General features: G+C 42.2%; 1 protein-coding gene and 1 long non-coding RNA gene across 6 annotated transcripts in view; one reads left to right on the top strand and one right to left on the bottom strand.

The window, feature by feature from the left end:
• GLP2R (glucagon like peptide 2 receptor) overlaps nt 1–17,173 on the bottom strand; it is a 39,472-nt gene that overhangs the window by 9,077 nt on the left and 13,222 nt on the right. For 4 of the 5 annotated variants that reach the window (XM_083597922.1, XM_083597921.1, XM_083597923.1 and 1 more), the window contains 7 exons: nt 8,188–8,278; nt 6,369–6,473; nt 5,465–5,586; nt 3,260–3,366; nt 1,839–2,013; nt 677–836; nt 86–146 (listed from right to left, as the gene is read on the bottom strand). In XM_083597922.1, the coding sequence (XP_083454048.1) occupies nt 86–146; nt 677–836; nt 1,839–2,013; nt 3,260–3,366; nt 5,465–5,586; nt 6,369–6,473; nt 8,188–8,278 (821 nt within the window). Of the gene's footprint in view, nt 1–85; nt 147–676; nt 837–1,838; nt 2,014–3,259; nt 3,367–5,464; nt 5,587–6,368; nt 6,474–8,187; nt 8,279–12,374; nt 12,502–17,173 lie in introns of those variants that run through there. The other variant, XM_083597924.1, reaches the window with a different exon arrangement.
• Nucleotides 13,161–15,265, top strand: LOC310755351. The gene is made up of 2 exons (XR_014544321.1): nt 13,161–14,101; nt 14,641–15,265. It is a non-coding gene; the product is annotated as an uncharacterized lncRNA (long non-coding RNA).

A 17,173-nucleotide genomic window follows, 5' to 3' on the forward strand; every position in this document is an offset into this window, starting at 1 on the left:
AACCAGCAGGCCATGCCTTCTATTGTCTTGGCAGAAACTGAAGCAACAAACCAAGCCAGAGGAACATTTGGAAACAGACACTTACCCCTCATACTCCAGTTGGTATTTTGTTACTCCCCAGGAAGCCACAAACAGAACTGGAAAACCTGGGGAAAATTGAGATGCAGGGACAATGTGACTTTACAATGGGCAATATGTAACAGTTGTTGTGCATGTGGACTAAATAATAATGGAGTAGCTGAAATATAGGGATGGGATTGAATATTACTAATGTACAAGGCAAAGGCTATTAATCACAGCAACATTTTTCCATTGTTGATTCAGTCATACATTTTTGTAACCCTCTTTATCCAAGGACAGTCTCTGAGCAGATAAAAGCAGCAACAAAGTTAAAAGAAGAGTATGCTTATAATAATCTGATGTCAAAATGAAGGGCAGGGTTTGGATCATTTCTCAGACGGCAATTATTATTTATTCAGTTTATTGTACATTTATATTTTGCCTTTCCTTCCAAGCCGCCCAGGGCAGTTGTGACATAGAGAGGGGTGGCTTATCTTCAATATAGACATGGCCTTCGTGGCTGCAGCTGCCTTGATAACATGGGTTTTAGATTGATGCTAACCAATTCTGAAACAGTGGACTATAAGCTGCTGGAAAAAAACATCTGTATATTTACCCCATCCAATGAAGACGTATCTCAACAGCAGATGTTTCTCAGAGAGCACAGTGGCTACCAATAATCTATGGAGGTAAATCCCTTCCACTAAAATCCAGAAGAAATTTGCCCCAACAACATAATGCATCAAAAGCTGAGCCATCCTGCATAGGAACAACTTCTGTGGAAATGAGATAGTGAGAAGAAAAGTTAATATTGAACAACCGTCAACAGCAAAGTAAAACTTGGTACTACCAATTATCAAAATACAGCTTGGTACATACAGATAAGTGGAATTTTTGTTAAGAAAGTCAGATACTTGTCAGTCAAAATGAATATTTGAAAAGCCCTATTCTTCTAAAGCAGTTTTGTTAAAAGTTAATGACTACAAAGCTCTGTGGCTGGGTGGTTCTCAAATGGAGGACACTAGCAGCAGGGCCCAGATACCTTCCTTCTGCACTGCCAAGCTAGCCTTCAAACGAAACAAGCTGCTAACTTGGTCTCTGCTGCATGAGCAATGCAAAGGCCCAAGAGTCCAACAGGGTCAAATTAGCCAGAGTACAATCTCAAAGTTCTCAGAATTCTATGGGAAGAAGGCTTGATTGTTAAACTACTCTAGCAATTGTAGCTCTGCGAGGAGCATAAAGGGCTCTCCTAAAAACTACCTGCAATCCATGGCTGTCAAAGTGGTATAATTGTGCCTTAAATGCATCTGTATTGCGAGTGGTATGTGCTGACTGCAGGCCATCTGAGGAAGACAGCATACACCTGTGTAAATCTTCTGGACATATCCATCTTTTGTTCCTCCAGTTGTTTTAACTTGCCATTTACCTTGTTTTTAGATATCTTGTTTTATCTGTTTTTTAACTGACATACCACTTTAGGTTTTTTTGTAAAAATAATAATCAGTCTATAAGCTTTATGAATAAATAAATAAACGAAGGAATTTTCTAGCTATTTTCATACTTGTGTGCCAGTTACCGTCATACAAAAGAAAGTATGCAGAGCTTGAAACTTGCTAGCAAAGGATGCTCAGCATGGAATGCAATGCTTTGAATGAGTTCAATCAACAACAGTTTTCTAGCAAGCTTTGCAGCTACAGAATTCAGCCATGAACACATAGAAACTCCAGGTATCATTAGATGCTCTTTCTTCCACCCACTTGCTTTTAACAATGCCGTACCTCTGGACTTGAGAATGAAATCCATCCATTTAGATCACTTGGCTTTTCAGAGTCCACATAAAGAAATACATAAGTGCTGTGGGTTGTTCTGTCTTTGATGAGAACTCCTGCGGCTCGTAAGATGAACGCAACGAACAGATTCATATGGATGTAGTTCCTTGTGCAGTGCAGTTTCCTGTGGAAGAAGAGAAGCATCCTCTTAAGAATCCACTGAAGTTGTTTTTATTCTGATCTGAATAACAGTATATTCTTGCCCTGCTGTAAATGTTCTTCCTTCCTAGTGGGGGCTTAGTGGCTATGGGTGCTAAGGACACTTGGATCAGCTAGGCCTGCATGTTGTTCCAGTAGCATAATTCCTGTCTGAGCACACCTGAAAGCCAAGAGTATAGGGGCTCCCATCTCTGTTGCTCATTTTCTGTGAAGCAAGAAAGGAAAAGAGGCAGTGGCAAAGTTGGTGTGGTATTGCGTGGTTTACAACATACTCTCTGCAGAGAACTGCAGAGCTGCGGATGCCTGCTCCTAAATAAAAAAAATCATGTGTGTGTGTGTGTGTGTGTGTCCCTCCTATAGGGCTGATGAGCAAGAGGACCTTACTGCTGCCATTGCTATTAGATGGCCTCATGTTGCAGCAGAAAAAGACAAACACTACTTAGGGTGGAACTACATTTCTCATCCCAGCCAATAATTTGCTAAGAATGGGAGTGCTGAGACTAGTGGAACACTTACAGGAGAAGATTAGCAGAAGGGGGATGCTTAACTCATGCTGACTCCTGCCTACAAAGATTCCCACCCACCTCTGCCATTTCCACACTAGCTGGGTTCATCTCCAGTTTTGGAGCACAACTACTTCTCTGGGGAGGGTTAGAAACTGCTTGTGTGAACATTTTCAGGGGAGAATCAGTAGGCAGGCAAGCATTAATAGGAATCATGTCCAATTAATTTATTCTCTGCTGTGGGCGTTGCTCATTTGTTGCAATACTTTTGTGAAGGAAACATTAGATTTGGAAGCTTGTTAGTCAACATCTAGTTTATTCCTTGCACAAGGGCCTACTTACATTATGCAATCTTTTGCCTTCTTTTATAATGCTCAGGTAACAGGTGGCCCACTGATAACATCTGATCACCACTCTATCCCTCTCAGCTGCCATGATACACAATGCAATTAAAACTGTACAGATTTCATGGTCTCATAGGTGTGGTATGACCAGGGCAACTTCAGCATTATTATTAGGTGAGCGGATCCTTTGATTGATCTGGGAAGAGGGAAGTTTCTCTCACTTTGTCCAGGATGACACCAGCCATCATTTAACGTTAGATTATAATGCAAACCCAGGTCCAAATCGCAGCTCCTGGCAACTGGAAAATGTACCACTGGGTAATTCCAGAACACCATGTTTTACTGAAAGGTAGATTATACTGACCTGAGCAGCATCAGTATGAAAAGCGCTAAGACAAGGGAAACAAGAGAAAAAGTATATCCCACAGTATAAATGTACAGGGTGGAGATCCACAATGTTTGTTCTTCATCCTAAGAACAACAGAGAAGCAAAGGAGTTAAATTGATGTAAAGTTTGGGAAAGAGATCATGCCAGGAGAGAAAATTCTGAAGAACAGCAATGAGAAATTTGTGGTCCTCCCAGTTTTGTTGGACATCAACTTCCATCAACCCCAGTCATATGTTCAGTGGCCAAGGATGATGGGTGTTGTAATAGAAAAACATCTGGAGGACTACAGGTTTCTCATCTCATCTGTAGAAGATCACTCTAGCACATAATTCAGGGCTCATTCAGACTTCATTTTGTGCCATGTTTTTAGGCACAGGTCCAGGTTTTAAAGCTCTGTGTCTAAGCATGGTGTGTGTGTGGTTTTTTTTGTTTGTTTGTTTGTCTTGGTGCTTTCCGCAGGAAAACCTGCATTTTACTGCTGAATTAGAGCCAATCGGCAATTGGGCTTTCCATGGATTGCTGTTTGTCTTGATTCATACCTAATTAACATCTCTTCTCCTATCTTTCTAAACATTCCTACAAGCCCTCACTGTTTTGGAAACCAGATGTGTTTATCAGGCATTTGTGATGACCTATTATTAGTCATTACTTAAATGGAACCTCTGGTTACCTGATGCTGAGGGCAATCAATATGGCAAAATTATGGTCTCCTTTATGCTGTCTTTGTAAGCTTACAAAGGTACCTAGGTATGCTAGGCTTGATAGTCTCCTCTCCAGTGGTAGTCCCCATTCCCTCAAAATTCCCAGGACCAGAGAGGCCATCCAGAGCACCACACCTTAAGGTGCTGCCAGTGAAAGGAAATCCCCCTTCTCTTGTACATATGGAAGTGCATTCTGCTTGTACAGCCAGGAAAGAGAGAGAGAGAGATGATCTGCCCATTTTGTTTTCCCTCTTCCTGAATGGACTTCCATGTGGGAATGTTGAGGGAGGCAGGAGAGGATATATTGTTTATTAATATCCTTCTTTACTTAGCAGAGTTTACATTCCCCTTCTTACTCACAGCAGAAAGCTGGTTGCAGGCTCGTTAGAACCTCTTACTATTATGCAATTCAGTCTGCCTCAGATTGAATTGTAGGTTCCTGGTAAGATCCCCTTTTAAATCCCTCCTAAAAGAATAAAGACACCACAGTCTTATTCATAAGTAACAAAAAGTAGTTTTACTTACGATCAGTGTGATCCCTGAAGCCAGGCTTTAGACTTAAAGTTACAAACATATGCAAAAAGGTTTACACCATAAGGGAGATGATCTGGAGGACTGCTTGGCTGGCAGCCAGCAGTTCAGTCCAGGAAGTTCGCAGGATGAAAGGAAGATGGAAAAGAGGGAGGGTGGCAGCATGCCTTGGCCTTTTTCCAGTTCTGGAAAGGTCAAGCCCACCCACTAGTCACATGCAAGGAAGGATGCTCCAGCCAGGTGTAACAGGAAGTTCAACTGGCTGGACCAACATCCCCTTGCATGTCCACTCTAGGAAAACAAGGAATGTTATATTTGACTGCTCCCGGTGGATTACATCCCACATTCCACACTTATATTCTGTGAATCATTTTGGGAAATGTCCCAGATGTGCTCTATCTATGACCTATATTAAAGGTTATACTCATTGTTTTGCAGAGTTCCATATTATGTGCATGTAACTCCTATCCATATGTAACTAGTAGGTGGAAAGTGTGTGTGTGTGTGTGTGTGTGTGTGTGTGTGTGTGTTTAAAAAAAGCTAAATTCCTCATGAGAGTTCATTACATCTCAGAGTAGTTTTGTGTGGCTGGAATAGTCATAGGTGCAGATTCCCATATGAATTTGTATGTACCATATGGAAGAAAAGGTGAAAGTGAAAATTATTGCTCATTATATTTATATAGTGCCTCTCTCTTCTAGTGGCTTGACTCATTCTCCTCATATCTTTTAGAACCAGCTCAGCAGTCAGAAATCCAAGAAACATTGGGGGGAAGAATGTGCTCAACCTAAGCATCCAGCCTGAGTTGACCCAATTCTCTCTTCTAAATAAACACACAGACTACCCATTTTCAGGTGAAATACTCAGTGGAAACAATTTGATCAAGAGGATTTCCAGAGGGGATTAAGCAGGTTACTGTATTAAACCATAAAAAGGCATCTCTACTTACTTTTCTCTGGTAGTGGCTGTCCCCAGAACATTCAGTGCGGTTATCCCAGACCACAGTGGAGTTTTCAACTTTTTTCCAAATCCCTTGGTCCAAGCAGATTCTGTATACGTTTCTTGCACTTCCTAAATGTAAACAGACGCAAGCTCAAAGGTCAAGCCACACATTTCATTTTTCAGACATGGTTTAGTGCCGTCATCCTTTCATCACTTGCCTAGAGACCCCTGAAAATGGAGACTTGGCTGGATGTATGTGGCTCTTTGTAATGTCTGTTTATTTGGGAGGTAACTGTAGAAAGCTTAATATTTATCAATGGATTAACACTGTCAAATTCTCCTAATTCCTTGTTTCCAGAGCCCCTGTCAGTGCTTAAACCCAAGGGATAAGATTGTATTTCACTTAATTCCATCTTACATGCTTTCGATTATTTGTGCTTGGGGTTGAGAAGCAGTCATTGATATTGTATAATTAACCAATTCAGGACTGCAGATTCCAAAGGGGGATTAAGTAAATCTGGCCACCTTCCCTCTTTCGTTCTTGTGTGATCTCATTGGCTCCTTTAAAGCTTGCTTGCTTGCTTCCTTGCCTCCCCATATTGTCTCCTCCTTACTACTGTAGGAGTCTGCTGACGAAATCATGTTTCTACCTTGGCTGTACATCATAATCCATACATCATACTATGTATGGAGTGTGGCAGAATTGGATTTCTGAGTATGTGTCAGGAGAGATTTGATTCAAGTATTTCTTTAAGAAGTTACCCTACGCCATCAGTGTTGAAGAGTTTCAGTTAGCAGTTTCTTTGCACGACTAGGATACCCAGTACAGAACTCTAGAAGGAAAGAGAAATGTTCTCATATATATATATTACAGCTTTGCAATGTGCATATATTTCCAAGTCTTGCCTTACCATTTTCTATCCATGGTAAATAATGTGGGCAGGGAACCGAGACTATTCCTGGAGGTGAATGAGGCCAGCAAACAAATTCATCAAAACTCCCATTGCAGTATATTCCTGAGAGAGAGGGAGAGTCTTTTAACATTCACTAAAGGATGCAGGCAGCTGATCACCAAGGAATGCAGTGTGTTCAAACCAAGCCACACTGATAAGATACATAACTCTGCACATCTTGTAGCATTTAAATTAATACCTCTAAATGAAGTTTACAGTTTGATCATAAGCAGGGCTCAAAAGCAGGAGGGGATGCAGTTCCACTTCTTTGCAACAGACATAACAGAATCTGACCAAACTTGAAATGAAACCCTCTTACGTTCCTTTTTCTGCCGCTTTGAGCACTGAACGTAAGACTTACAGTGAAGCATACCAGCAGCCACCCTTGTGCTAAGCTGCTACTTGTGCTACTTAGATGAGCATTTCAGCTAGATATAGATGGTGATTTAGATTTCAAGCAAAGTTCTCAAGAACATTTATCAATCAAACTTTGGGGACGGGGCATGAATGGAACCATGGCATCAAAACTACTGAGGCGAGCAACCAAAACAAGCACGAAGCTGGCTGATTATCATTTTGACCACATCATGACCACATATATCAACAGGAAATGAATGTAGGTGAGTGAGAACAAATATAACAAGATGTTCCCAAGAGGCCAAATGGTTAGTTGAAAGGATTAGAAATGAATAATCAACAAAATAATGATGATAGCATTCATACAGAATACCTCAGTAATTTTTATGACAACACATAAATATTATTATCTTGGCCAGATCGCATCCTCATACCAAATGTCAGCAGGAAATGAATTAAGATGACTGACAGAAAACGAAACAAGATGTTCCCAAGGAGGTTCAGTAAATATTAACAACAACAAACAGACATTTGCATAAATTATCTCAGTAAACAGCCACCTTAAGGTAGTAGTAGAAAAGTACTATTATCACAACCGTATTAAAAATGAAAGACTGAGGCTGAAGGAACAGTGGCTTGTCTATGCAAGTTCTTGTTTGAGATTATATTTGAACTACTTCTGTTCCAGCTCACACTCCCAGTCTGCACTGCACCAGCTTTGATAATACTGATGACTGTCAAACAAACAAGAACATGTCATAACAAATTCCTCTCCCTCTGGGAGACTGAGGATACCAAGGGTTTAATCCTTAGGCCCTGAGAAGGATATTCTCAGGGCAACATATCCAATATCCCATCTCCACTGCCAATGAAGCATTCATTGCCCTGACCCAACTGATGGTAGAGGCCAAATGGGGGCCTTTCAGGGGTGTGGAGGGAGACTGAGAAAGTGAGTTGACACCAAAGGATCCAAAAGCTGTTCTGATCCCGCAATATGCCGTCTTAGCATATTCAATAAAATACATCCCATTCTTCTCCCTATCTTGCTCACCAAATTTCCACCATTTCTTGCTCTTTATACTTGCATCCATTTTGGTGAGAAGCCCTACTAGTCATGATCTTTTAGCTATCACTGGGCAGTTTTCAGCTAACACATCCCACCAATGCGAGGATTTCCACTTGCAAATGGGAGTTTTATTTCTCCCCTCCCCCATGCACACTCCCCAAATCTGCTCCACAGGGTTGAGGGAGCCCCTAGAATAGATTGCAGGGAAAGAGGGAGGGTGAATTCTCCACTGAACAAGCTGAAATCTTTGCAGTGACGTTAGGTTCATGTACTGCTGATTTGGATACAACACATTTCTACAAGCTTCGCAAACTATTACTTGTGTGTTGATGGTGGTGAAGGTTGCTTTCTTACCTGGGCTGATCGCAGACTCGTGCAACATTTTCAAGCATGCTTCTTTATAGTTAAGCAAATTCACTCTTATTTTCTCATAAGATCCTTCAGCCTGCAAGCAAAGAAAAATTGCATATGAGCCATTTGAATATGGAAGTTAGTTGCTTCCCAAAAGGTGTGTTAAGAGAACGAGGTCAGCATTTTATATCTGTATTCTGGCAGCAGCTCGCCCAATTTGGTTTTGAGTGCCCCAACACCACACAGTAACAACCCACACTTCCCCCACTAAGCTATTCTCTTGGGGAAACATTTCTTCCAACACGTTTCCCTCAACAAAGTAAATAGGACATGTTAATTGCCAGTTACACAATGTTTGACATGTCAGCTCTTAGGCACTGTGGCAGCTTAGTGAATGGCTGATTTTTAACATTGGACATGAAACAAAATGTTACTGGATGACAGATTGAGACAGCTAAAGTGGAGAGGCTAAACTTAAATGAGAGGTTGTCTTCAGGAGTTGCATCCAGTCAAATATAATAACCCTTCCCTTAGTATGTGAGGTGACACATTGTCAGTTTACCAGTGGCCAAGCAGTCCGAAGGACGCAAGTTCATATTGGCACCTCCATGCTCTCTTCTTACCCCGTTTTTATCTCCCAGCAATGTTCTTTAGTTTTCTTTATTTAATTACACCCTGAATAAAATATGCCCCCCGGCAGGTAAGCCCCACCCTGCATAATCAATCACAAGACACAGTGTGCACACAACATTTGAATGGCAATGCCCATCAACTCCCCACCACCACCACCTCAAATATGTTACTGGGAGGGACAAAGGTACCTTGGCCCCTAGGAGTGGCTTCTATGCACCCTGCACTCTTTAATCATTCTTTCAGGTTCTTGCATACCTCCATACTGAGAATGGGTTCTGGTGTGGTGGGAACATAAGAAGAGGCATGCTCAATCAGATCAAACACTGATCTAGCCCAGCATCATGCTTCACACAGTGGCGAACCACATGTTTATAGAAATCCTACAAGCAAGAGTCTTCTCCCACTTGTGCTCATCTGTAGCTGGAAATTCAAGGGGCCACTGACAGGCAGATTCATGGAGGGCAAGTCCAGTTGCCTTTGAGAGCCACCTACTCAGCCTTGCCCAACTTAGTAACCTCCAAATAATTTTGGAGTACAATTCCCATCATCCCTGACCATTTGCCATGTTGGCTGAAGCAGATGGGAGTTGTAGTCCAAAACATCTGGAGGGCACTAAGTTGAGGGAAGGTCAAAGTAGCTGAAAGTGACGGCTGATTCTCGTTGTGAGGGATGCTGTGGAAGAGGACAGAAGATGGAATTAGCATAAGGGATATCCATATTAATGGTGTTTATAGACTTGTTATAATTTCTGGAATGTATTGAAAGACTGGAATGTATTACTGATGTCTTTGGCCTCCTTTTTGTTTCTGCTTCAATATTTCATAGCTGTTTTCTGTGATGGTTTTGTTTTATTCTTGATTATGTATTTTAATAACATAAAAGAAGAAGAAAAATGAACATTTTTTAGGACACTTAATATAAATCCAGTTTTCTAAGATCTCCCAAACTCAACTGTAAATAATTGCATCCGCTGTGGCTTTGCTAACTGCTGTATTTAGATAGTTGAAATCATCCTCTAAATACTAACTAGAGGTAATTCACCAGACCTAAGCCAAAATGTCAGGTATAAGTGGAGCCTACTTTTAGCCCTCTGGCAGTATTGGCATACCATGAAGTCTTATTACACCACAAAAACTGTGCCCTGACTTCTCCCTGGAAGGACAGATCCTGAAGCTAAGGCTCCAATACTTTGGCCACCTCATGAGAAGAGAATACTCCCTGGAAAAGACCCTGATGTTGGGAAAGATTGAGGGCACAAGGAGAAGGGGACGGCAGAGGATGAGATGGTTGGACAGTGTTCTCGAAGCTACGAACATGAGTTTAACCAAACTGTGGGAGGCAGTGGAAGACAGGAGTGCCTGGCGTGCTCTGGTCCATGGGGTCATGAAGAGTCGGACACGACTAAACAACTAAACAACAATAACAACAACAAAGCGTGTGCAGAATTGTATTGTTAGTATAGCATAGATATAGAACAGCAATTGAACACTACCAGTTTTCTCCACTTTAAATACTACAAAAAAATTAGTCTGTGCATACACTCCTATAGTCTTCTCTTTCACATCTCTCCTATTCTTGTATTTTTCTGTAAGGGTGAAATCTGAGAAAAGCAATTTCCTACTGCATCGCCAACCAAGTGCACCATGTAATCCCATACATTCTAGAAAACGAGATAAAACAATGGGTACACTTGGAGAGACACAGACCATGCTTAAAGCATGGAAGGAAGAAGCAGGCAAACTGTCCCCAACCCCAACCCCATCCCCACTAATCCCACTAGCTCACCACCCACTTATCCACCACACAGACAAAATCTCCAGATAAAAACCTGGCAAGCCAAAGGCCTATATGGCCTAGCAGACCTCTACAAAAATAACAAACCCATAGTGACACAAGAAATTCAAAACAAACTAGGGGACACCCAAATACCCTGACTAACACACCACCAACTGCACACCTTCCTAAACAATCCAGTAGTAAAATCAACAGCCACTAGGCCCTTGACCACCTTCTAAAATCATCTCATAACAACAACAGGCCATGACAAGGGGATGGTATCCACAATATACAAAACACTGCTCCAAAGCCCCACAAAACCCCTAGATGCAATCAAAAAACAATGGGAGGATGACCTAGACTACGAAATTAACTCCACCCAATGGACTAGAATGTAGTCTAAACCTACCTTTAAATCCATATCGCGAAAAGAAAAGAACTCACTCTGAAACTCACTTACAGATGGTACCTAACACCATGGAAACTGGCGCTGATACGCCTAGGAACCTCACTAAAATGCTGGAGAGGATGCACCTCCACAGGCACATACCTCCACATGTGGTGGGAATGCCCCCAAACCCAACTCTTCTGGACAGCAGTCATACAAGAAATAAGCAAAATAACTAAACAGGTACTAGAAGACATCCCAGAATTGACCCTACTGAACATTTTCCAAAATAACAATGCCCACTCACACTATAAAGAGCTCATAACCCATCTACTCTCAGTAGACAGAGACATCATAGCCAGACAATGGAAGGACCTGTCAGGATTAAACATGGAACCCTGGTATCAAGTAGTATGGGAAACAGACTTAAACAGCTAACCAATAGACTGAAACTGACACAAATATAGCGGTACCTCGGGTTACAGACGCTTCAGGTTACAGACTCTGCTAACCCAGAAATAGTACCTCAGGTTAAGAACTTTGCTTCAGGATGAGAACAGAAATTGTGCGGTACCTCAGGTTAAGAACAGTTTCAGATTAAGAACAGACCTCCAGAACAAATTAAGTTTTTAACCCGAGGTACCACTGTAGAAGAAGACGCCTTCACCCCGGTATGGCTCCCCTTTATCACATACACAGCCCAACAAGACAACAACACGAACCCACAGACAGCATACAATTCAATATGGCTAACTTAACAACCCCCTCCCCACGCACAAACAAATCAACCATACCCTAGGCCACCCCAACCTCTCTCACCACCAAGGAAACATAACAAGCGAATAGAAAGAGAACCTACTCAAGTGATGCTGACACAAAGCCCCACACATACACTAAGTAAAAGAACATAAGCTTTACCACCCTCTCTCTCCCATCCCTCTTCCTTTTCCCCAACTCTGTACTGCATATAACACCAATGTCTTACAACAAATGTAACTGATCTGTAGAAAACACAACCTGAAGAAAGAGACAATGCATGTGCTTTTGTAAACGAGGAAAATCTTTAATAAAAAATATTTTAAAAAAAACAAATGTAAATGTGACACATCTGAATGTGATTCTGTGTCACGGGGGGGGGGGGGACTGACATTCTCTCCACTGCTCTCATAAGACAGACAAGGGAGTTTTGATCAACTTTGACTTGAAACTTACTAGTTTTACAAACTGCTATTCCTGATATAAGTCCCTTCCACCACTTGAGCATGCAGAAACGCAATATATGCACCGCCTTCCTCAATACGACGTGAAACAGAAATGCTGACCTTGGCAATAAACTTTAATGTCTGTGAAACATCAAAACACACACACAAAAACTCTACAACTTCCCACTTACATTTTTATTTCCTTCTTTCTCTCATATTGGCCCTCCTCCCATGTTTTACCTTTTCTATCTTTCATTCCCCTTCTATTTTTCAGTGCAGAGCCAAGCTAACTGCTGACTTCTTTGGGGGGAGAGAGAATCTTTTCTGTTACGCACTTGACATCTTCTGTTCCTGATCAAAGCAGTTTTGGTGTGTTGACAGGTTTTATCTTATTGCTGAGGCATTGCTGTCTACTGAAATGACAGGCGTATAATAGAAACTCTTCTCTACTAGCAGCTCCAGTGCCGTTGCAAGGTAGAATATTCAGAGACCTCAGACATATACATTCCTCTTTCTCAACAACTGGTGCCTCCCCTCTCCTGCTGATGTTTGTCCCTTAGTAAGTCTGCCCACTTGAACTCACAGTAATCTCATGTTCAGAATGAAAGCCCTTCCCAGAACAGTAAACCAAAATTTACAAATGCAGGAGTGTTGGTTAAAGCTGTAATCCTAAACAAACTTACAAGGCAGTAAGCCCCTTTGAGATCAATGGAACATATGACTAGGTAATCATTCATAGGTGTGCTGTAAGTGATGCTAAAAGGTGGTTCTAAAGCCAAAGGCAATATTTTGATGTTTATGTAACTTGATAATTGCAAAATTAGAGTCATCATCCCATTTTTGCCTACCCTCTAAAACTGCAAGCTAGAACAATATAACCTCACTTGGCACCATGCTAGCTGATTTATATTTAAATGGGTACTTATTTCCCAACTTTCTAGTCTGTTGAAGGGGACAAAGTTGGGAAACGTAGATTTGTGAAAGTGCAGAAAAGCCTCATGCACTCTGTGGCCATATATTTATCATCAATATAAACTGGTTTAGCTGCCACAGCTTCCCCTCAAAGAACCTTGGAATTTTAGTCTAGGGATCCTACATAAACAATTTTTCATAAACTTACAAAATTTCCCACCCCCCAGACATCCCTGATAGCATCCACTGCTGTTAAGCACAGACTTAAATGTGAGGAGTAGGCATACTTTAAAAAAAAACAGACCAATTATTAAGGATTTTCTTAGGTTACAATACTACAAACATTGTTCCTACTTCCATTATCATAAAGTGCTTTCTATAGATTGGTTATGTTTGATGTGAGACTTTAATGTTGTTGAGTAGGAATGCTTATAAATTGTTGGAAGATATCCATTTTTAACGGCTGAATTCTCCTGCATCAAAAGGAAATCAAATTGATTGACTTGAGTGACGATACGTCTGCCTACCAACTGACACTTCCTGAAACTGGCATGGTCAGGACGTGACGCAAATTTGATGGTAGAAGGCCCCACTTAATAAAGTGAATGGAAATTGGTCGTTTATCATCCATATAATATGTAATTGTATCTTGCAGCAGCAACGGTCCTGCAGGGTGGATGAGTGATGTTATTGGTTAAAATGGTCCATTAGCGTTCTGTTGTCACACTGACTCCAAGTGTCATAACCTCTGGTTTTAAACAATGAAATATGACTGATTGTCATTAATTGGCTTGAGGGCAGCCGCCTGAGTTGCAACCCAGTTAAGGAAAAGTACTTGAGTTGAAGATGATGGAAGGGATGTCTGCAATCTAATGCAATTTACTTCTTTAAACCAATTTAACTGCTTTCGCTTTCCTCTACAATATTCTGCAGATTTTCAGCTGAGTGAAGTTGTTAAAGATCCTTAGTCTGCCTGCCCAAAGAACTACCGTTCCCTATTATACAGGTATGGCCTCTTCACAGCTGACACCCTCCAACACACACACACACACACACACACACACACACACGTACGTGTACACGTCTGGAGCGGAGGGGGAGTCATGGGAAGGTGAGAAAGCCCTGCTAGATCTGGCCAATGGTCCACATAGTCCATCATCCTGTTCTCATAGTGGCCAATCGGATGCCTCTGGGACCTGAACACAAGAGCACTGTCCCCTCCTGAGGTTTCCAGCAGCTAGTATTCACAAGCATTACTCCTTCCAAGTGTGGAGGCAGAGCATAGCAATCATGGTTAGGAGCATGGAGTGGCCCCAGAACTCCATAAAAAGAAAAGGATCTTCAAGCACTAAAGTTCCTTTGAGGATTAGCATTGACTGTTCAACCATGCCAGTTTATACGGCAGGTGTGCCACTATTTCTGTTGACGTACACAAGGCCTTTGATTCTTTGGTTTAACTGGGATCTGGAGTACATCGCCAGTGTTGATTGCATATGTCATTTAATTTTTTTCATACTAAACATATTTTTTTTTACATCCATATAGGAATTGGAAGTATCCAAGAGAACCTTTGGGATGATCTTAACCAAAAATGGAAGATGAGTTACTTTTGGACAATTGCCCAAATGGCCGGGTCAGCGTTTTGAACAGATGCCCACCCTTGCAATCTCCCTTGAAAGTGACTGCCCATACAGAGAAGTGTTCCAGGGAAAAAGATGTTTGTCACAGAGCTGAATTAATGCCCTTCCCACATGTGTGCGATGTCTCGAGCTGTTAACAGCTTGGCAAATGTCCCTGCGCTGGCAGGGAGACACTGAACAAAATGCTTCCCTTAAGCTTCAGTGAGGAAGAAACTTTGTTCCAGGATTGGTTGCTAAATTCTTCAAGAGAAGCACAGAATATGAACAGAGTTATCTTTTCCTGTTTTCCTTCCAACAATTCCCTGAGCTTCGCACTGTGAACTTTTGACCTCTTTGGCCAACTGTCTGCAACTTGATCATTCTGTGCCCTCCGTTTGGCAGAAACACACTCTCCTGCCATGCTCTTGTGCAGTCCAGTGGGATTTGCGCAGAAAAAGTGTCCGGCAGTTTGTGCCCTGTGTGAATGAGTGGGCGTGTGCATTCAATTTAAATGATCTTCCTCAGGCATTAAAACGAGCCAACTCTCAGCAGCTTTCTGGCTCCAGCCTTCATCATGTCCCAACACTCTTTCTGACTCTCTTCCTTCTCCCAGACTCTCTGAAGCCATCCTTTCCCAGACATCAAAACCCACAGCTGGGCAAGGCCTGCATTAGGACACACCAAACTGTCACAAAACAGCAGCTCTGAAAGTCTTCACCAGGCAAGATGAAATAGTGGGTGGTAGGAATGAAGGACTAGGGAAAATACCCCCCATTATAAAAAAAAACTAGTCTGGATGTTGTAGCCAAAAAGGTCAGCTTGAATATGGCTGCATACAAACCATTCATTTAAAGCACATGGTTTTCCCCAAAGACTCCTGGGAGGTCTTGTTTACCCCTCCCAGAGCTACAATCCCCAGGACCCTTAACAAACGGCAGGTCCCAGGATCCTGTGGGAAAGTAATGTGCTTTAATGCACTGTGTGTTTGCAGCCTATGTCTCTGCTACGTGCTACAAGCTTCGCAGTTTCCCAGTCTCTAGTCTGGGTGCCTCTCTATTTTCTAGCCACAACCCCCACTGCTGTTTCAGTTTTAAGTCTTCTGCCACATCATCTGGGTCAGAAAAGCCACAGCACCTCCAGATTTGAAGGAGAGAAATAAATCTCTCTTGCACCAAAACAGGCAGCATATAAATCTTGAGAACTGATCAGAGAGGAAAACCGATAACGCAGAGGGTCGATTAATGAGCCCAGTGTCGAGAGCACAAAGAGTCACTTGATGATCATTCAAGATAAAACTATTTACAAAAAAGCCATGAGAGAGGAATTCTCCTTTAGGGACAGGAACCAAATGGATTTTTCCCACCTACTCTTTCCCCCTCTCTGCTTCCCCTCCCCAAATGTAAGCGATGAGAGGAGGTTTGTTGGTCAGTGAACCTTGTCTTAAGAGGCATGGAATGGGGATGACGCAGTTGTTTTGTGGAAAGCTCGCTGGGCTCAGAAAACAGTTTGGCTTTCAAATGAACAAGGGGGATAGCAAGCAGCCTTGAAAGGGCAAATCAAGAGTGAGCCTACAGGTGCTCTTCATCTCCTCGGGCTTAGTGTCAAGATGCATGGGATGTTCATTGGCCATGTGTAGTGTTCTCCATGACGGTGTCTGTGCGTGGGTGTTCACAAAGTGCAAACAATTAATTTTTTTGGAAAATGTGGCTGTAGAGGCCCTTCTGTGGGTGGGAGGGGGGGAGGGAGAGGCTCCTTAACTCTATCCCACCAGTGCAAATGGGCACTGGCAAGAATTTTTCCACTGAACGCAAAGAACATTCCAAATAATTGGAAGAATGGTGGGGATAATTTGATGTAGCACTAGGGAGATTGCTCTGTCAACACAAACATTTTTGCTTGGCTAATGGAACAACCTCCCCTCCCCTCATGTGCTGTTCTGTAGTTTCTCCCACTCCCCCCTAAGCCAATTTGGGGGTGCATGGGGATGGGGAGGGGGGGTAAGCCTAGTTGTACTAACATAAGTCCTTGCATGGGCTTCTACTAGCAGAACTGGTTAGCTGAAACTGAGCAATCATCTGCCCATTTTGCCTCATATCTCAGGTTCTAAGTATGTTTAAAATTTACCATGTGGGCTTTTTAAAGCTGGGAATCTGGGGGTTATTCAGTGGGGCAAATTTTCCCCTCCCCCTTGTGGATGCCCATGCTGTGGAGACTCCAGTTTGAAGCAGTTTGCAACAAACAAACAAACATTGGGGGGGAGGCTCCTTAACCTTCTCTCCTCTTCCATTTTACATTTTAAACCAGGGCTGGGAAACTCTTGGCCCTTCAGATATGGCAAATAGTAATGCTGTTCTCACCAAGACCTTCAAATATGAAGTCCCCACCCCCTTTGTGCCTCTGGAATTATTTAAAAGACTTGCGTAAGACCAGAACATCAAAATTAGGCATTACACATCATT

The sequence above is a fragment of the Podarcis filfolensis genome (genome assembly GCF_964270895.1).
Source record: "Podarcis filfolensis genome assembly, chromosome: 2".
In the NCBI taxonomy this organism is placed as follows: Eukaryota; Metazoa; Chordata; class Lepidosauria; order Squamata; family Lacertidae; genus Podarcis; species Podarcis filfolensis.